A 22,564-nucleotide genomic window follows, 5' to 3' on the forward strand; every position below is an offset into this window, starting at 1 on the left:
TTTAAGTTTTTAACACCCAAAAAACTAAAGAGAGAAAAAGAAGGTCAGAAGAAGCCAAGTGGGCCTGGAAGGCAAGCCAAAGTCGACGATTAGAAAAAAGCAACATTCTCCTGTATCGTCGTAGCTTAATCAGATTGCTTTCCTAACAACAAATGTTAAAAGGACAGAACTTTTAAAGCAGATGAGAATGTGAAGCACAATTTTGGAATTTGAGAATTGTGAGGGTAAAGCAGGTGTTGGTGCGTTGTGGTGGCAAGGGGGGATTTTGGACAGCCAGAGGGCTGCAGGAGCATTTGAGCTCCTGAGAGATGAAGGAGAAAGTGAGACAGAAAAAGAAAAGGGCTCTGGGAAAGGCGATTTCCTTCCCTTTTCAAAGAACAAGACAACTACTTTGCGATTTTGTCAGGTCTTCCTCCTCCAAGCTCCACCTCTGCTCTTAGCCTAGAGCAGAAAGACGGAAGCCCAGGAAGAGACACATTGGCAGAGGTGTTACCCTAGAGACACAAACTGGGTAACGGGCACGTTTTATGATCAGCATGGCACACACACTGAGAATAGAGTGGATCCAATCTTCTACAAATATTTGGAATTCCTCTAAGAAACAGATACAAAATTAAGTATAGGGTCTTGGAAGTGAGGGCCCTAAAGCTTAAGTTTCATTAGCTTCATGGTGAATTCATTCTGAGTGGGAATCCTTTCTAAAACCTGAATATGCTTTCTCAAGTCATACTGGAATATCCTCCTAGCGTAGGTTGTCTCCTACAGTCACCAGACTGGATACAGGAAACTTCCAGTGCCAAGAGGATGTAGCAGAGCGTTAAATCTGAAGCCCCGCCATTGTATTTTAGTATTTAAAAACAAACAAAAACAAAAACAACAAATAAACTTTCGATGGATTTTTTTGATAGCAGAATATATAAATTTATTGGAAGAATATGGGGGAAAAAAGTATAAAGAAGTTAACAATCTCACTAGCCAAAGAGAACTGGTATAAACATTTTAATGTGTTTTCTTGATGCCGATGTTTTCACTTACATTTAAATCAATTTAAATTACTATTTTAAATACATAGTGTGCCATAAGTACATCTTCATTAAATAGATCCACTATAAAAGATCATAAATTTATGAATACCTTTGTTGTATAGAAATCTGTTGCTAAGACATGAGAATAACTTTATAATAAGGAAGAGAGCATTATAATAACATTTGTTAAAAGTGAGATTTTAACTGTTGAAGTACACTCTGGCAAATCACTTTCATATTTAATTACACGTGGACAGGCTCCCTGGCTGGGACTCACCTCACTACTTTGGACACTGCCCTTCTCCTCTCCCAGGGTGCCCACCCCTTCTCCTGATTCTGGGCACTCCTGTGACTTTCCTCTCTTCCCTGCTTCTGCCGCCCATGCTGTCATTAGCACTTTTGGTGTTCTAAACCCTGTGCATGGGCAGAAGATGTATTCCAAAGTCCCCAGTCGGAACTCTGGATGAGTTTTCATAATTTTAGTGCTACAAATCTTGGTTAGGTTCTTCAGTATTAAAAGTACAGAAGATACATTCAGCTATACTTTCTCTACTTACCTCAGTACTCCACAGAAAAATAACAAGGCAGGTCAGAAACAAATATTTTGCTTGCATAGCTATGCAAGCTCAAACAGGATGACTTTTTGTCCAGTAGTTTATCTTAATATACTGAAAGAGCATTATAGTGGCCAAGATCACAGATTTTGGAGCAAGATACAGCTGAGTGTAAATCTGGGCTCTGCCACTTATTATCTTCAGGCAGTCAGCTTAGAGAGGATATTTCCATTGAAGCTATTTGATTAATGTGTATTTTCTTACCTGCCATCTTATTTTTAAAATATATTAATCTAATTGTCTCCAACCCTAAAAGATTTAACGATCCTTCACTGTTTAAGGGTCGGACCTAAAATAATAAAAAATGAAATTAGTATTTCAACAAAACCTTCAAAAATTAAATCTAAAACGTTTGGCCTGTTTACAAAGCACATACTATTAAGACCTTTAATTTATCCTTCCCCTTCAAAATACAGTCCTCACAGAAAATCAACAAAAAATTAACATTAGTTCTGACTGGAAAGGTATAAAATTATCTAATTTGAACAAAGTTATAATAATAACATTTTAAAGAAAGAATATTCTGGGGGGAAAAACGTAGAAATACATTTAAAACTTAAATTTGACTTTTTAAAGCCATTAGTGACCAAACGATTATACTAAGATATCAACACAGCTACTTTATGAATCTTATTGGAACTAAATGTACATAAATGACAGAAATGAAATTGTACATCACTGGAGAAAGGAGGGACTGTCAATAAACGGTGATGGAGCAGCTGGTTTTCTATATGGAACAAATGAAATTGAATCCCTGCCTTACACCATACACAAAAAATCAATTCCAAATGAATTAAAGATATAAATGTAATAGGCAAAACTTTCAAACTTTGGAAAGAAAATAAAGGTCATATCTTTATGATCTTGAGGCAGGAAAGAGTTTCCTAAGCAAGAGGAAAAAAATAAACCCAAAGGATGAGAATAACACTTTTAACTACATTAAAATTTATAACAATAAATTTTTAGCAAGACAATGTAATTTATTGTTATAAATAGCAAAATATACCATAAAATGAATAGACAGGTCACAAACAGGGAAAAGATTCACTACATCCATTACTAACCCAGTTCTACATTATATAAAGAATTTCAATAAGTCAATAAGAAAAAGAGGACCAATCAAATAGAAAACCATTTATTACGGTTATACAACTATGAATTCTGGCAATGGCAAGTGTTAGAAAGAATGTGGGTCAGTAAGGACTCTTACATACTGCTGGTGGGAGTGTCAACTGGTACAATTACTTTGGAAAATAATTTGACATATCTGGTAAAGTCGAACACTTGCATTCCCTGTGACCACCAATTCCATTCCTAAGAATGTGACTTAAAGAAACTACTGCACCCACACACCAGAAGATGTATGCAGCAATGTCCATAACAGCAAAAAGCTGGGTTGATAATTTAAATGTCTGCTAATCAGAGAATGGATAAATAAACTGTGATCTATTCACCCAACAGTACATTTTATAGTAGTGCAAGGCAATGAATTTTTAAACAGTATGTGTAACAACATGGATGAATCTTAGAAACATAGTAAATGCATGAAGAAAGCAAGGCAGAAGATGATATACAACATAAAATTATAGTCTCAAATGCAAGCAAAACTGAACAATATATTGTTTAGGAATATTTAATATGCAGAAACTTTTGTATTTTAAGAAAAGCAAGGGAATGATAAACACACCATTCAGGATAGTGAACTTCTCTGGGGTGAGACAGGAGTATGGGATAAGGGAAAGGTACACAGGTAGATGCAGTGATACTGATAATGGTCTGGCTCTTAGGTTAGGAGGTGGGGTCACAAGTGATGGGTTTACTATTATGTTTCATAAAGGTCACATATTCTTTCATATATATTTCAAAATTAACATGATAAAAATAAAATGGAAAACTAATTGAAACTAGCCAAAAATTACAAACCAGAGGACCATATTAAGTTGCTTTATATAATGTGGTAGTATTTATAAGAGCTTTTCTCATTGTTGATGTGGTTTAAAATTGGGGCAGATTTTTAAATATAATCTTGGCTACTTTCTTTTAGCTATTCCTCTAAACTCTGCCCCTCAACTTGTGATACACGCTACATATATATATATATGAAACTATTACTCTTCACTTTTGCAAAATACCTGTTCTATACTCGTAAAAATTCTCTTCATGTTATCAAAGGGAAATATTAAAGGAAAATACTATGTTTTATTATGCATATGTGAAACCTTTATTTTTTAAGCATGAAAAATGCTTACACACAGTTTTGGTTCCAAGTTTAATCACTTTTCTGGCCTGTGAAATCTGTCCTCAGAGGATTTAAAATTGCATACCATTATGTGAAAAATAGCAATAATTAAGAATAATATGGGCCGGCCCCGTGGCTTAGCGGTTGAGTGCGCACGCTCCGCTGCTGGCAGCCCAGGTTCGGATCCCGGGAGCACACTGACGCACCACTTCTCTGGCCATGCTGAGGCCGCGTCCCACGTACAGTAACTAGAAGGATGTGCAGCTATGACATACAACTATCTACTGGGGCTTTGGGGGAAAAAAATAAATAAATAAAATTATAAAAAAAAAAAAAGGGGCCAGCCCGGTGGCGCAAGCGGTTAAGTGCGCACGTTCCGCTGCTGCAGCCTGGGGTTCGCCGGTTCGGATCCCGGGTGCGCACCGATGCACCGCTTGTTAAGCCATGCTGTGGCGGTGTCCCATATAAAGTAGAGGAAGATGGGCATGGATGTTAGCCCAGGGCCAGTCTTCCTCAGTAAAAAAGAGGAGGATTGGCATTGGATGTTAGCTCAGGGCTGGTCCTCCTCACAAAAAAAAAAAAAAAAAAAAAAAAAAAGAATAATATACTCCCTCAGAGCTCCTTAAACTAAAGTGGAAGATAACACTGACATTCTAGGTTCTAGGATACATTCTAGTTGTTCATTATAATAATCATACTATATAGTGAAACTAACTGTAACAAAAATAGTATGGCGTTGAGCTACCTGTAAAAGTCACCAGCTTGATTTTTGTTTCTACTTTTTTACTCTTGGCTAAGTCCCAAATTACCAATTATATATGCCAGAAAATGCTGAATTCATGAAAAATAGCTAAATAGTCACATCAGTGTTTCACTCATTAGTTCACTTAGCCCACATTTTTAATGTTAAATTACCTTTTTGAGGGGGAGAGTCTGAATCCATTCCATGGAGTTCACATCAAAGATATCGACCGCATTCTCACTATACACTGAGAGATATGGTGCATTGTAACCTGGGAGAAGGTAGAGGGAACAGCCGGCTGGTTACTTTAATTATTAAACCCAAAACAGTTTGAAAGATCTATGCTAAATAACTGCAGAGCAGAATCCCACCCAAATTCCATTGTTCTCATATAATAGCCACATCAAAACATTTTTGAAGTAAAAAGAACATACATCATAGATGAAAAGATTTTATAGCCATTATAATACAGAAGGATTCTGTTAACACTGGGGATATAATATTCCCTTGCCCAATACTAGTCCTATAAAGGAACTTCATTACATTTTCAAGTACTCGATTCCTAAAGTTAAGCTACTAACAGTGAAACAAACTTACAAAGTGGAGAAATCTTTAGGTAAGAGTTCTAGTCACAGTTGTGAATGTATGATAAGGGACCTGGCACAGTTACATGAGCAGGGGAGATGCTCAATATATACTTACTGAGAGGATGAACATCGATAAATGGTGACACAAGCAAAGAGAGATTAAATGATTTACTTAAACTAAGGTTATGAATTAGATTTTTGGCAGAGCTATTCATAAAAGCCAGATATTCCAATTCTTACTCCACATTAGAAGTAATACTTGGAATTAATATGACTAGGTTACAAAACAGCATTCATTCTAAATATGATGCCACAGATAAGAGTATATATTTCAGAAGAAACAAAACATTAAGAATAGTCAAGTCTGGGTGGGTAGGATTAGAAGCATTTCTCTTTTGTTCTTTTTAAGTAGATTTTTAAAATTTTTCTGGAATAAGCATGTATGGCTCTCCTAAGCTTTCTTCCACTGCACCTTAAACTCGACTGTCCCACACCCATCATTCCTCTGATCTTGTCACAGCAGAAGAGGCACTCCTCCTGCCCCAAATCCTTCCCCAGGTTCTGAATTCCACTGTCTCCACCCTTCTTGGGGAACTTATTCTATTTCCCGTATTTACCAGATAGTCAACCTTTCCCTAGCCCCCTAGTGGCTATTTCCTTTCAGCATTTAAACATGCTCAAGTATCTTTCACTAAAATCAAAACATTCTGGGTTAGATACCCCTCCTACGTGCATACGGAACTCTGTACTTCCGCGATCACAGCACATATTCTACTGCAACTTCTGGTTTGGTCACGAACCCATCCTACTGCCCTCTATGCTCTGTGAGGGTGAGACTGTCCATTCTGCTCATCGTTATATCTCGTACAGTGAAATGGCACATAATAAGTATTGGGTAATTTATTAATGTCCTAATATTTCTTGAAAGAGTACAATAGGAAATTTTACATATCTACCTATCTAGATAAAAAGGTAAAACTGAATAAAACTTCTTTTAGATGCTACATTATACCTTTACATAACTGATTAAATAATTCACTTAGTAACTACTTCTCCAGAATAAGTCTTATGAGCTATTAATGCTCACAAGCACTATATTTTTGGGGACCATGAAGATAACTATTTAGAGTTATTTCAAAATACAACAACATGGGTTAAAAATCCATCTAAATAAAATATTCCATAGAAAGATTAGTTTTAATTATGTGCATGTTAATGTTGACCCTGTTGGCTTAGGTCTAACTACATATGGTTACTTTACATAACAACATAATTAATACTTAGGAAAAAACTTAAGGATGACTTAAAATAATAACTTGTTAATAACAATGAATACATATAGGAAATGAAGTAGAAGGAAAAAGAAAGAGACTGAAAGATAAGAGCCAAAAGTAAGAGAATCTTACAACAAGAGGAAGGATTTGCTGGCCACATCAACTCCTGTTGTCTAGATCTTCGGCCCTGGCAGTCAGTGTATATCCCAATGCTGTTAAAACACAGCAGGTATTCTTTACTGGAGATCTCAACTGCACAGATGGCATCCATGGGTTGATGTGCAATAAATGATAGTGTATGGTCATTTGAATGGAGCATACTGTATGGACTTCCTTCTCCATTCAAGGGGTATCTTAGAAATCCTGACTGGAATCCCACACAGAGTTGTTCACTGAAGATTGCCATCCACTGGACATTATATGGGACTTGAATGTCCTTAAATTTTCTGTGACGGGTCTTGCTCTGAAATAGTTCATAACAGAGGACCTGCCTTTTCATAGCCACACACAGGCACGTAAGAGCTCCATGGCGCACTTTTCCAGAAGTTATGGTTTGACACCCTTTAGTTTCTGCCAGCTTATAAAAATCAGTCTCTCGCCCGTCCAAAGCTGACATAGGAAAAAGTCGTACGTGACGATTTCGTCCTGAGATCACAGCTACAAGCTGATCATTTGGAATGAGTTCAATCTGATGAATCTTCTTATTGTCACCAACTCTAATAATTTCTATGCAAAGACATAATAATAAATCAAATGCAAAATAATGTTTTGTTTACTTATTAATCATATATCCCAATTATACTCAAAAGGATATAAATCAACTTATAATAAAGACACAGATACACACACAGAAGAATAAGAGACCAGAAATTATAAGCAGAAAGAGGAAGATAAGTACACTTATTATAAGATAATTTAACCTACCCTAGAAAGGTATTAAATTCAGCACTGAGATTTCTCACAGCCAAGGCAAAGAGTTCCTGTGTGACAGAGCATGTCAGATCTTCAAGAAAAACCTTTTTTACTGGCACTAACTTCTAAAGAACTTTACCATGGAGTTCCTATTTTAAAAAAGTGAGTTACTCATATTTCACTAAAGGGTAACAAACTAACGTAGTTTTAATGCATTGTTTTCCCATGATCTAACTTGATAGAAAGACAGAACTTAGAACACTATTCAAGAATGCTAAATTAAATTGGTTCCTTTTTATTTCGCCCAGTACAGTCATGCACTGCTTAATGCTGGGTACACGTTCTGAGAAATGCGTTGTTAGGCCATTTTGTTGTTGTGTGAACATCACATAGTGCACTGAAGGGGAAGAAAATTTGCCACCCCAAAATGTGTCTCTTTAACATGAGGATTATTTTAGGCTGATTACTTTTAAGAAGCAAAAGACCCAGAAAGTTTTTCTTGTTACCTCCCCCTTAACTGCCTAAAAAAATTCAGATTAAAAAAACCTGTCTCAGGAAGCGAGCTATCACCTTAGCATAACATACAACTAGGTGGTAGACAGGGAGGAACCTCGAAAAGCCTGTTTGCTGGGCTCCCCTCTGTGTTCTTCTGTTTCTCTGTGGCCAAACACACACCTGTTTCCCAAACATTTGCTCCTTTTCACCTACCTGTGAATTTCCTTCCTTCCCTTTTTAAGTCCATGACTCTCCCCACCCCCAACGTCGTCTTCTGTCTTTAGCTGAGGATGGTGTTTAAGGTGAGGGCTTTGGCCATTTTGGTGAGTTACTCAGTTTTCCTGGGTTTCTTTCATGTATACATGTTGTTAAACTTTTGTTTGTTTTTCTCCTGTTAATCTATCTCAACGTCTATTTAATTCTTTGACCAGACAGAAGAACCTACAGGGTAGAGGAAAATTTCTTCCTCCCCTACAGTACTTACACAGACCCAGATGGTATAGCCCACTACACACCTAGGTTACGTGGTACTAATCCTATGGGACCACAGTCATATATGGGGTCTGCAGTTGACCGAAACGTCATTATGTGGTGCATGACTGTATTTAATTTCTCCCTAGAAAAAAATCTGTTGTATTAAACTGTGGGGAACAACAACAAACACATTTTAATGACTGTTACCTCTTCTAGTACACTTAGAACAATGGAAAAATCAAGTTGTATTTTCTTTCATGTACCGTATTTAGAAATGCAATCTGAGTTCAAATAGCAGAATTGTTAAATAAAATGACACGAGAAAGACAAAACACACTTAGAAGTTTCAGAACTCAAGAGGATTACAGAAATTAGAAAATTATCTTTTGACTTATAAACACATCAAATTAGGTCTGGAAAATTTCAATTATAGAATAAATAAGAGCATACCTTGCTCTTTTTAGGAATTAGAATCTGGAATTTTCTAACAACATATAGTTAAAAGTTACTCCACAATAACGAAGTTTTCTCTTACCATCTTTAGTGACATGTACGACAAATAACCCTTCTTCATTTCCCAAAGCTATCCTCTCATGATCTGTATAAGACATAAATATAAGGCATTTGTATTAGGTAAAAACTATGTTAAACTAATACAATAAAACAGATAATAAAGAAATTTGGTGCAAAATACTGAAATAAAATACTTTAAAAATAGCAATAACAATTTACACTATTAAATTTCCTTTCAGATTACAGTGGTAAATATTATCTCATGTCTCTTTTAATAGAACAATCACTAGAAAATAATCTATACCAACACCGAAAAAAAAGTAAAGGCATTTATTCAATAAAAAGTGAAAAAAAATTTAAAAACCTAAGTTTGTTCGTATCCTGGGGGTCCAGGTCCATTTCTTGTTTTGGGAAGGAAAAATTGTGAAGGGCATTTGAACCCTACTCATTAAACTTTTCATTATTTACTAGAAAGTAACAAAAGAGTTCAATATGTACATAATAATATGGTGAAAATTTAAACCTCCAGACACAGAAGCTGTCTTTTTTTTTTTTTTTGTGAGGGGGATCGGCCCTAAGCTAACATATGCTGTCAATCTTCCTCTTTTTGCTTGAGGAAGACTGCTAACATCTGTGCCAATCTTTCCTCCATTTCATATGTGGGTCACTGCCACAGTATGGCTTGATGAGTGGTGTAGGTCTGTGCCTGGGATCTGAACCTGCGGACCTGGGCTGCTGAAGTGGAGCGTGCCGAACTTAACCACTGTGCCACCGGGCCGGCCCCACAGAAGGTGCCATTTACTGAGGGCATTTTATATGCAGGGCACTCTGTGTTACATATTCCATCCTATTTAAACTTCCCAATAACCTTTGCAGGGTGATTAGTATCTACACTTTACATAGGAAACTTATGGTTTAAGAAATTAAACAACTTGTTCTAAGTCACACATACAGAAAACAGATCTGCGAACAGGTTAATCTTGAGCACTGTTGCTTTTTCAGAAGAAAATGCATTTGAAAAGTGTACTTGATTACTGGAAAACAAAGCTCTGATATGGTCTCATTCATTCCATAAACATTTACTGAGTGTCTGTGATATAACACACACTGTTGGACGCTGGGGATTCCTAGATGAAAGCAGTCCTTGCTCACAGGTAGATTAGTAAACAATTAGGATAACATGATAAATGTTATAAATGCATACCTATGATTGCAGCTGCCTGGGTTGTTTTAATGAGGGGCAGAGTGCTGTCGTAAGCCTCTTTGGGAACATAGACTGAGCGGTCTCTGAATTTGTTTTTCTTCAAAATCTTGTGCAATTCACTCAGCACTCCCACCCACTTACTCTTCTCATTCTCACTATCTGCCAGCATCAGGATCGAACATGTGTTAGATGCTGAGAGCTGGGAAGCTGTGACCTAGAACAATTTAATCAATATTCATGATATTAGAAAACAGACACCATTTAAGCCAGTTTTATGCTTATACTAGTTTGCTTAGCACTATCCAATAAAAAGAGCCTTCATTAAATGACACCTTTAACAGAGTTCAGCTAGTCCTAATCAGAAGAATAACTAGTTTTAGCATTAGAATTCATGACAAAGCAAAGGTAGCACATACCATTCTAAATATGAGTATCATTTCTATTTTCTTTGCTATAAAGTACCACAATACTATCACTAAAAAAGTGCATTAAACATGCTCATATAACAGCAGCAACTGACATTTATTGAGTAATTACAGAGCAATGGGCACTGATCAAGGCACTTTACAAGTATTAACTCATTTACCCCTCTCAACATCTTCATGAGATAAGTATTGTCATTACATCCTGATTTTATGTACGAAAAAACTATGATGCAGAGAAATAAATTGCTCCAAGGGCACATGACTAGACTGGGATCCCATGTCCATGCTTGTTACTACACCATACTGATTTTCAACTTGTTTTAAAAAGTCAGAAATGCTCAGAAATACTTACATTCTCTGTTACTTCATAACAATAACTCACATTTTCTTTGAGAAGATCAGATCACTTGAGTTAGTATTTAAATGAAGGTTTATCATTTTACAAACAGCACTTACAATCAGAACAGATTTAAATTTTATATACATGGATCCCTTATTAAAGGTAATTTAAGTAGCAGTGACGATAAAATCCCACTATGTGAATCAGTTGTAGATAAGTGGGCCTCTGTAGGCTCCCTTGGTGGCTGGGGAGAACATAAATAGTCGTTGGTCCAGGAACTGAGAGACTAAGTATAGTCTTTGACCTTCCTTAGAAAAGAGATTCATAGACAAATATTAAGCATATGGGCATATGGGCAGTAGTCCTTTTTGGTTTTTTTTAAGCTCTATTGTCTTAATTCACCACTTCAAGCTTGCAGTGTGGCAGACAGTCTCCAAAGACGGCCACCAACACCTCCTCCCGTGGAATGCCACTCTTCTTATCAAGAAGTGGAGTCTATTGTTCTTCCTCTTCAATCCAGACTGACCTCGAAACTTCTTTCACCAACAGAATGCAGAAGGGTAAATTAGCCTGCTTTGGGCTTCGTCCTTAAAAGGCCTGGCAGCTTCGTTTGCTCTCTTGGAAGCCAGCCACAGAGAGCTCAGCCAGACTACTGGAGGATTAGAGACCACAGGGAGAGAGCTCACAGAGAGAACCGAGATCACCCAGCAGACAACCAGCACCAAGGCCCCAGATGGGAGAGTAGGCCGTTTGGGATATTCCAGCCCAAATGAGCTGAATGCAACCACGTGAGTGACCCAAGCCAACACCATAAGAACTGTGCAGCTGACCCACAGAATGGTGAGAAATAACAAATCACTGTCCATTTAAGCCACTGAGTTTTGGAGTAGTTATTACAAAGCAATAGAACTGAAACATACATTAATTTTTCATGTGAGATTTTTAAAAAAATGTGTCTTTTTTTAAAACGAGAGAAACCTCACACAGGCAATTTTCCATGTGGTAGTATTTATTTGAAAATTGAATTGTGACTCAAAAATATTATCCCAGAGGAAACCTATTTTAGAAACCATACAGTCATGCTTTCTATAAGTCTTTTCACTAATTAAATATTTACTTAGCACTAACTGTCTATACATTCAAGTATTTAATGATATGGAATATATAAAGGAATATAAGATTTGGTCCTATTCCTAGTAAGTTTATGACCTATATAGAGAGGAAAAACACACTCATCGAAGATAAATAATTCAGTGATCAAATTATAGCACGCATACTTACTCTAAATATACAAGGTATATCTTTTCGACTTGCATGAATAACATCAGAAGCCAACACTGAACTCACAGAAAATTCTTCATCCCTGAAGAAAAAGTGAAACATTATAAGTCAGTGTATGTGGGTATGTGTGTGTATCTAAATAACACATATGAAGCAATCCTCAAAACTTAATTGTACAAAATATTCTAATTGAATTTTTAAAAAAATTTGATTTCCTCCCCCATTGTAATTCACAGTGCCCTAAGTAATTTATCAAGAGTAACTTAACAGTTGCACATTACACAAAAGCTAGAAATAATTGCTGGCTTACCCAAAGTCAGAGGGCCGGTAAGTATACTTGTTCAACCCTGGAGGGTCTCCGAGTCTCCAGCAGACTGGACCCTCCTGCTTCCCATAATACATCTCAAGTGCCCTCCACACCACTCATCTGACATTTTACTGCTCCTTCAACACCTAGCACAGATTTCCTCCACCATGATGCATTCTTTGTGATTTCCTTAATTTGGTTATTGGTACCACCATTTTCTCGGTCTTGAAGACCCGACACCTTAGTCTTTGATTCTTCTCCCTATCTTTCTGTACTTAGTCCCTTAGCAGGCTCTGTCGGATTTTCCTTGCACCTAACCCTTCATAGTCCATATCTGTGGGGAAGATAATGTGTCTGAGATGCTGGAATGGAATGCCAGGGTGAGCCATAGCTGGAAATCCTAGTTTTGCAGGCTGGAGAAAGATCTGGACTGGAGATACATGTTTGGGAGTCATCAGTGCAGAGGCAATTGCTGAAGCTAGAGGAGTAAAAAAGATCACTCAAGGAGAATGACTGGAGTTACAAGAAGAGGTAACAGAGAGCACTCCAAGGCACAGGGGAAGAAAATGAGACCAGAAACATTCAAGAGATGTATTTACTAAAATGTTTACCAGTTCATTATACATTCCAAGAACTTGTCTGATTTTGAGTTGCTTTTTTCTTTGCAAGGGAAGATTTACCCTAAGCTAACATCTGTTGCCAAGCTTCCTCCATTTTTCTTCCTTCCTCCACTCAAAGCTCCAGTACCTATTTGTGTATAGTTGTAAGTTCTTCTAGTTCTCCTATGTGAACCGCAGCCACAGCATGGCTACTGACAGATGAGTGGTTCTGCGCCCAGGAACCGAACCCAGGCTGCTGAAGTGGAGCATGCGGAACTTGAACCACTAGGCCATCAGGGCTGGCTCGTGATTTTGCGATATTTATTTCCTTTCCTCACGCTGCAATTATACTCTAAGCCTTCAGGTGATGATATAAACACGTTAGGTCTCCACTACTCTGGCAACTTTAAATTGGTCTTTTGGATTCAAATATCAGCTTCTTTTCTGTGACCCCTAGCCCAACACACTCAACATACACACATCAATCTGTCATAACTACACCTTACTTCCTATTTTTAATTATGTTACTATAGCAATATTAGTAAATTAGAAAACTAACATGACATTAGATTTAAATAAAAATATGGCAATATAATTGGAAGAAAAATCAGACACTCTTTTATTCCTATGTTGCAAAGATACAAATATCTTCACCTTTGAAAGCTTACCTCATGTCAATCACTTGACTGACTACAACACTGGGCTGAGATGCTTTTCCTTCAGCAATGTCGTACAGAAAGAGCTTGAAGTCACAAACTACAGCCAATGCTCTTTGCCATCCTTTCTTCACTCCAGCTGGCTTAGGAATCTAAATGTTGTTTTAGATAGACAGACAAACAAACAAAACCAAGTCAAACCAAAATGTCAATCAGAGTCCCCTTAATTACATATGTAATTGCACAGTCAAAACCTAAAGATAATGTACAGTCTTATAACTCTGCCACTGTGGTGGGTAAAGTAGCAGATGGAACACATATATCAGTAATAACATGAGAAAATGTGTGAGAACACATTCTTCAAATATTGAATGACTTTTTATTCTGAAAAATTTTAAAATGGTACCATTTTAACTTTCACTAGTAATTCGTTAAAATAACTTTCATGGGGGCCGGCCCCGTGGCTTGGTGGTTAAGTGAGCGCGCTCCACTGCTGGCGACCCGGGTTCGGATCCCGGGCTCGCACCGGCGCGCTGCTTCTCCGGCCATGCTGAGGCCGCGTCCCACGTACAGCAACTAGAAGGATGTGCAGCTATGACACACAACTATCTACTGGGGCTTTGGGGGGAAAAATAAATAAATAAAATCTTTAAAATAACTTTCATGGCTTCCTTCCTTTCTAAGTAGCATAAAAGTCAAACTTGGTAGTGGGATGAAATGCAGCTTATACTTTAAATACTATTCAAGATATCAAGATATCAAGGCCAAGTGCCAAGACTCCTCTACGGAGATTTCAACATCTGCTCATTATAAGATAGGGACAGTACGAAAATTTTTGAGACATTCTGGAATTTATTTCCAAGTAAAGGCTAGGTTTTTGTTTTCAAATCATTACTCTGGATGAAATAAAATTATTAGATGAATTTTATTCACCTAATTTTCTGTCAAGGACTATGCTTGTAAGGTGACTGGACTTTTTAAATTCACTAATAAACCTTAAAGATTAATCTAAACCCAACCTACTCATACTTACCCTGACGTGACCTTCATATGCTGTTCCTATTCCTTTCTGTGGATCTATACCCAGGGGACCTTTTGTCTGTTCAGGAGGAACTGGGCACGTGGTCGGGGCTTTGTTTACACAAGTTATATGACATGAGAATCCACACACTTTTGGAGGAAAAAAAGAAACAATGTTCAATAAAAATTCATTTTTACAAAAAGAAAATTCACTGAGTGCTCATTACATGGTGCTATGTTAGATGAATGCTTATCTCTGATTTTATTTTAAACAACTGTTTTGTCATTTGGGGAGCTGATTCATTTGCTTACCAATAAAAATTTCAATGAGAAATAGTAAATTTTTTTATTATTGTAATATTATTGTTCTGTGTTAACATTAGTGATCAAAATGAAAAACAAATAGAGAGAAAAAAACATCTAACCTTGTGAATAAAACGGTTGATTTAAACTTTGAATTCCTAAAAGAGGAGTTTCTGGAGTTCTCTCTAACTCTTCATCTCACTGCAACTTGGTATCTGCTCTGCAATTTCTCTTGCAAGAGTCACTAATGGACATTAAATTACCTGACACCTTTGCAATATCTGGCAAACTTTGCCAATCCCTCTTTTTGAAAATGGAATTGTTCAATGATTACAAAGGTATAAATTAAGGGTAAATTTTAGAACTTATTGATATTATTATATATACTTAAACTACTACTAAGATAATAGTAATAGCTAACTTTATTGAGTGCTTTTCCTTTTCTATAACAATCTAAGAGAGGTACAATTATCCCACTTATATATGACATGCCCTGGGTCACAGAACTTATAAATGGCATTGCCGAAATTCAAACCCAGGCAGTTTGGCTCAGAGCCTGCACACCTAACTACTGACAATACTGCCATGATACCTCTATTTGATACTCACATGATGAACCTGAGATTCTAAGACAAAACGATAAATAAAAATAAACTCATAAGTTTCACTGAGACTTGGCTGAGTGAGAATTAAAGGTTAAAATATTTAAAACAAACCAGCTTCTTGGGAGGGATTTACAGACCAAGAATGTCTATTTAGACAATTCCTACACTAAGGGTGGATCCCGGAGAATATTTGGGAAAGAATAAGAGAGGAACTGAAGGGATATCACATGGGAATACATACACACGGGAAAATGGATTATATATCATTATACATGATGGATATTATGAAACCAAGAGGGGCAAGAAGGACTAGCATTGACTGTCAAAAGCTATCCCAACTTCTATAAGACATCTCATCCACTTGTAAGTGAAGGGCAGTGGAAGCAACAAAATAATTATCCTATACTGGATCTAATTTCAATCAACCAGGAAGAAATAAAAACCACAGGAATCTTTAGAGGTTGTAACCCCATCATCATAACATTTACGAATGCCTGGGCATCGTGCAATGTGTCCCTACAGCTTTACAGGGCAGAGTTCAAAGGGTATGAAGAAAAGATAGGCACAATTTCATGGCATGAGGCTCTAGAAAGGGAGAGAATCTGAGAAGATCTCAAAAATTCCTACTATGGAATTGCAAATGGTTCTGATGCATAAAAAATAATAAGAGGCCTAAAGCCAAGTAGCTGCCCAGGATTCTCTCTGATAAACAGATTTTAAAATGACACTTATAAGTACTGGCTAAGTTCCAAAATGAGAAAAGGCTTAAAACTTGTACAAAATCTCTCCTTCTTTGGCTGTAGTCACACCTTCCTGGTCAATGATACAGGCTATTCCTCCTCAGATTACTGTGCTCTCTCTACCTTTTCCTTGCCCTTAACTACGTTTCCAAGGCTCTGTCCTCATACTTATTCTCTTCTCACTCTACAGGTGCTTCCTGGATAACGTCATTCATATTCATGACTTCATACACTCATAACTCTCAAATCTCTACTTTTCAACTCTTAGCATTTCCTTTGGCTCTAAACTCATGCATTTAACAGACTAGTTAAGATAACACACTCTGGATCTTCCACTTTGGTTGTGAGAACTAACCCAACACAGAATGCATTGCCTTAAAATGCTATTAATTTCCGTCTTATTCAAAGTATTAAAATACAGGAGAACTACGAGTATATTCTACAAAGGGAACACATGCATCTGATGAGGACTGACCACCTTCCCTTTAAGTTCTCTTCCAATCCTAAGAGCTAAGAAATAGAAACTAAGAATTTGAATTAGCAATTCTTTTCCTACCTTTTTCATAATATATGTAAATTATACATGACGCATTGTTATACTAGCAAGTCAAATCTGATAAAAAAAAGTATATTTCTAAAATATTCACAAACAAATAATATATCCCATTATAATTTAAGTCATTTTCATTTCAGAAGCCTTAGGAAAAATAAAGCGATGCCCAAACAAATATACTTTGTTTTCTGTTCAAATGACCCCTGCTCTCTCATCTCTCAGAATGTGAGCTCCATGAGGGCAGGCTCTTTGTCCTTCCCCACCCACAACTGTACCCCAGCGCCCAGCAGCACAGGGCAGGCATGAACGGTGATGGATGAATAATGAGTGGGTAGGGAAAGACCTCTTCTATTAATGCTAGGAATAAAATATCTTTTGAGGCAGAGTGGCAGACACTTCAAATATCTGAAAAGATACTGCATTGCCTACTTTTCAATAATAATTTCTCTAATAAATTAAGGTTAAAATTAAATGAATAGATTCAAGGGTAACTTTCATGTCTTCTGTCACATAGGTTAATGGTTTTTTTGGGACCACAAATTCACCGGAATGATAAAACAAAGATGAATGAATGAAACATATTTAAATATATCTCCCCTGAAAAATGCTTCTAGGGACCATCTGTCTAGTTTCTCCAATATTCAATAGACTTTAGCAAGGTGCTAAGTTTATTGTTTCTATTCCTGTTATCCAAAGAAAAACAAATGATTGAACTAAACATTTATATACCTTTTAAAGACAATACAGTTATTTGACTACAATGTAGATGGTAAATGCTAGGACTCTAAAGTCACATTTTCTTACCATTTGTTCTTACCTTCACAGGAACAGCCCTGTCTTATCAAACCCACCATCAGAGAGGTACATTGATGACACTTGGTAGGAGTAGTAAAAGATTTGACAAAAAACTGATGAGTCTTGCGCTGCAAAACAAATCGATGAAAAACATACACGTCGATTATTTAAAGGATTTCCATAACGTGAGTCTCTGCGTCCCACACGAGCTACTAGAATGTTTTCTAAACAGGAGTAGAATGAATTCATTTCTCACCACATCCTCCTATAACGTATGCTCTTTAAATATTTTTATTAGGCAATGTAGAGCTGGATTATGCTAAAAATAATATAAAAAATCAAATAACCAATTGCTCTTGAATGCCATTCGAAAAGTGTATAAAAAACTGTAGCTTTTTTTGGCTCACAAATTTTGACATCAGGATTTTTATAAATTCTTCAAATTACTGTTTAGCAAAGAGTGAAATGAAATTCTGCATATTTATACGCATACACAAATATAGAAATTTAATATGCTTTTATACCTTCTCAGGAATAACAAAGAGTAACTTCAAATTTTTGTCCCTACTGTAAGTCATGCATTTGATTTTCTGGGACCAAGAACAAATAACATACTTAACAAATCTGTTTCCTGCCAGGGAAGCAGGCAGTATTCCACCTGAGCAGACAAAAATACGCACATATTACTCCAGAGACAGATGGCAGTCTGAAATTGCTTACTGAAAACCAAGTAAGGTTCTCTTAAGTCTTATCTGATCTATATGGTGGGAAGCCAAGGCAGACTTCAGCTCTCTGGAATACTTCTTTTCTCTCCAAATTAACTCTTAGCATGTTTTAATAATAAATAAACTATAATAACCCTTCTTCCACTCTGCTGTGTGAACTTAGGAGCAAATTACTTAATTTCTCTGTCTCTCACTTTCCTCATTCTATAAAATAGGATCAATAATAGTATCTACTTCATGTGATGGTTAAAGGAGCATTAATACAAACAAAGCCTTTTGAACAGTACCAGCACACAGGAAGCATTCAAAACATATTTATTTCTGAAAACAAATTTGGCTAATTATTTCTTTTATATGTGTGATAGATTTATAAACTGCTAAGACCTTTTCTATATTCTAATAATACGTGTATACTGATGAAAAACAGTGAAGTAGTAGTATCTAATTCAGGTGAGACTAACATATTAACAAAAAACAGAAGAGAATATTCACAGCTTTAAAATTAAGTTAAAAATAAATTCTGCTCTTCTTCAACTGGGATATGTGATTTACACACCCCAAAAGAAATTTTAAAAAAATCAAGAGGAAAACGGTAGATCACCTTTTTCTATAGAATGACCTGACTATCAGAGCACTGGGGTCCTGGAAGGGAGTGAGACTCAAATTGAGAGCAGTCATGAGCTCTCGGCTCAACCTCAAACCATTCTATCGTAGAAAGTTCCTCAAGACCCTTGGTCAGTTTCAAAGCAGCACTGAGATTTGACTCTATTCTAAGTAGCACACAGACCACCTTAATACCAACTCTGTAATGGCTCCTGTGTGGACCGAGCACCAAGCAAGGTGTGGACATCGTGCCAGTACCTCACATACCTCATCTCATTTCATGGAGACAATGCCCCTGGAAAGATAGATGTTATTTCCTTACACAGATGAAGGAAATGAAACTCAGAGAGATGAAATAAGTTACTCATGCATAGACAGTTAACAGTAGAGTTAAAATTCGAGCCCAGATCTGTCTGACTCTGCCTTCTCTCAAAGTTTGATAATTTAAAAACACGGAGAATATGCTCCTCAAAAGAACCAAGGACTACACAGACATAGTTAGGTCAAGACTAGGGGCCTCCATGCCTGATAAAAATACAGGTATCTAATTTGGTAACATCCTATAAGATTTTGCTCAACATTTCTCCTGTAGACTAATTTTTACTCTTTGAGGAACTATCAAGAGTACATTTTCTATTGCTAACTTTTTCAATTGTTCAAAATACATTAATGCAAAGGATGCAAAGTTAGTAGAGGATTTTATTACAATAAAAGAAGAATTAATCAATTGCTCAAGGTAAGTAACTTCATTCTTTTGTTCTTCTTCTAAAGGATAACAAGACATGTCTGAAATAAGAGCAATAAAATGACTGTGGCCATGACAAATTTAATAGTAATTCTTCATAAGACCCATGAAATTGCTTACAAAACATATTTGGTACACACTTCTTATTCCCAGAGATATACTCAGGATATCATAATTTTAACTGAGTCTGCAATAGTAGGAAAGAAAAAACAATGTTGTCGCAGAGCACTAGTTTTAAGTGACCAACCACCCAACTGGTAGGTGCAATCCAACTGGTTAAATTGTGGGAGGGGGCTTGTTTAAGGGGTCCACGTTTCACTAATCTCAACTAAGGATAGTATAGCCTATAATTAAAGATTATGATTCTGATGGCATCAAAGATCTCTTGAATTCAATTCTAGGGTCTAGATTACTTGACTTCTGATCTAAGATCCCCTTTCTTGCCCCCTGCTCAATATTTGATTTCTAATACTTCCCTAGGGGATAGCTAGAGGAGGAGAAAAAAATGGAAAAAAAAAAAAAGTCTAGTAAAGGAGACATTAGACCTAAAGCATGAACCCAAATTAGAGTTGTAGATTATGTGATAATTTGGAGTAAACTGAGAATTAACTATAGCCTTGAAATCTAAAGAGGTAGGTAGAAGATTTCTTTTCTATTCCAATTTTGTCTGTGTGGTGGACTTCAAGCTACTCAATGGAGAAGATAAAATATTTTTAATAGAAGATTCGAGAACAAAGTAGAACCTATTATGACCCTTGGTGAAAGCTTAAATATCAGTTGTAGATAATCAGAATTTTACCACTAAGAAATGACAAGTAAAGGAGTCTTTACCTCATACAAACCTTTCTTTTTAAAAAAATTTTTTTTAAAAATACTTTTTCTTCCATTTTAAACACTTATTATTTTGACATAATTGTAGACTCATTCTTTCGTCTTTTAAAAAACATTAAGTAAATTTTATTTTATTTTTTGGGGAGGAACATTTGGTGCACAAAATTGAGTTAATATTCAGTCTATGAAATATTATCACCAGAGCTTGGTAGAGGCCCCACTGTAGTTTTATTTTGCCTTATTATTTTTTCATTCATCCTTGACGATCCAATGATGGTCCCCATCCTTCCCTATGAGATCTGGCACCCAATCTAACGTGATTTATACAGATCCCTGAATATGTATGTACATATACTTGTAAATCAGATAGGTTGAGTGTGCGTTTCTAATTCACATAAACATGATTCTGTTACACATCAGCCATATTTTACCTATCTTTCCCCTATTCCCAACTCCCTGCTACCATATGCAGCAATTGGCATCTTCGTCATGTTACCTAACGGAGATGCATAAAACCTTTTCTGAAGGAACGAGATTGCTGGGTCATGTGGTATACGTCCATGCCATACTGCCTGGCTGCTCTCCAGAATGGCGGTACCTATTTATACTTCTACTCGTTGCGTGTGAAGTGACTGTTTCTTCACCTCTTTGATGTTACTTTACTTAATTTTTTGCAATCTGGTGAGTATAAACTGATAATTTTTAAATCATTATTTTAATTTTTAATTTCTCCAATTATTGAGGCTGGACATTTCTTCATATGTTTGTTGAACATTAGGATTTCTTTTTCTGGGAGTTACTTATTCATATCACTTGCCAATTTTTCAACTAGATTTCTAATTCTTTTTCGTGTGGAGTTGCATGAGTTTCTTATGTATTCTAGAAATTAATCCCTAATGGTGTTAAACATTGCAAAATATCCTCTCCTGGACTGACATCACCTATTAACCACCTATTAACAATGCTTCTATTGTACAAACTTCTTTAATTTTGATGTAGTAAAGTTCATCATCAGTATTTTCACCTTATATTTATGATTTTATCATCATTGCCCAGTCACAAAAAAATTCTCCTACATTTTCTCCTATGTATATGTTTTAATTTTTTAAATCAAATTAATACATGTACATAGTTTAAAGAGTAAAATAGTATCACAATGCTTAACAACAAAAACAGAAATACTCCTTTGCCGTAAGTCGTCCTTCCTAGAGGCAATTCCTTTGAACTCTTTTAGCTATTCACTTCCTTTTGTAATATATCTCCATATTTCTGGCAAAAAAATAAGCCTACACTGCTATTTCTTGATTTGAGACATTACCTATTGACCTCCTATTATGGCAAAGAAGGATTTAGCATTGTTATACAACCTACTCCCTTCATTCTCCCAATATTGTTATGGCACAGTTTTGGGTTAAATTTTACAGTTAATGTTTGTTTATTATGTCCTTGGAGTTATTATTCAACAAATCAAGAAGTATAGTTATAGTTTTCTTGTAATCTTTTGATTTTTCTGAAATTAATAATACTCTCCCTTTTTTAAACTTAATTTTCTATGTCTTTACATTAATTATCCCCACACTTTCCAAAGGAACTGCAAAATCCCCTGGAATCTATTGACCACATGGTCAAACACATCAGGAAGGAAGTCACCAAGAAAAAGTCTATCCCTTTTTTATTGACCTGAAGACATCTCTGTTGAAGCCCTCTGTTTTCCTGCTCCATTTCTGGCTACCTGCTCCACAGTCTTCCTCTTAACCAAGCTGTGTAAGATTCACTGTTCCATGGATCCCATGCTTTTCTCTTTCTTGATCTCCTTCCTCGTCTTGGTAGAATTCATTTTTCAGTAGTTTGCTTAGAAAGCAGAACATGGATACATTTTGGGGGCATCTTGAATTTCTGAAAATACTATTATTTTCCCCTCAAATTTGATTGAATTTTTGAAAGGGAATCAAAAATT

At 36.3% G+C, this 22,564-nt stretch overlaps 1 protein-coding gene across 8 annotated transcripts in view; it reads right to left on the reverse strand.

Moving 5' to 3' along the window:
* Positions 1-22,564, reverse strand: part of CDC42BPA (CDC42 binding protein kinase alpha) — a 311,999-nt gene that overhangs the window by 20,816 nt on the left and 268,619 nt on the right. For all 8 annotated transcript variants that reach the window (XM_087424444.1, XM_087424440.1, XM_087424442.1 and 5 more), the window contains 9 exons: positions 17,726-17,831; positions 14,721-14,857; positions 13,700-13,839; positions 12,126-12,207; positions 10,080-10,293; positions 8,898-8,960; positions 6,614-7,207; positions 4,794-4,891; positions 1,844-1,928 (listed from right to left, as the gene is read on the reverse strand). In XM_087424444.1, coding sequence (XP_087280570.1) covers positions 1,844-1,928; positions 4,794-4,891; positions 6,614-7,207; positions 8,898-8,960; positions 10,080-10,293; positions 12,126-12,207; positions 13,700-13,839; positions 14,721-14,857; positions 17,726-17,831 — 1,519 coding nt within the window. The remainder of the gene's footprint in view (positions 1-1,843; positions 1,929-4,793; positions 4,892-6,613; positions 7,208-8,897; positions 8,961-10,079; positions 10,294-12,125; positions 12,208-13,699; positions 13,840-14,720; positions 14,858-17,725; positions 17,832-22,564) is intronic.

Source organism: Ceratotherium simum, chromosome 36 (assembly GCF_057802395.1).
Source record: "Ceratotherium simum simum isolate JZ-2026a chromosome 36, ASM5780239v1, whole genome shotgun sequence".
Taxonomy (NCBI): Eukaryota; Metazoa; Chordata; class Mammalia; order Perissodactyla; family Rhinocerotidae; genus Ceratotherium; species Ceratotherium simum.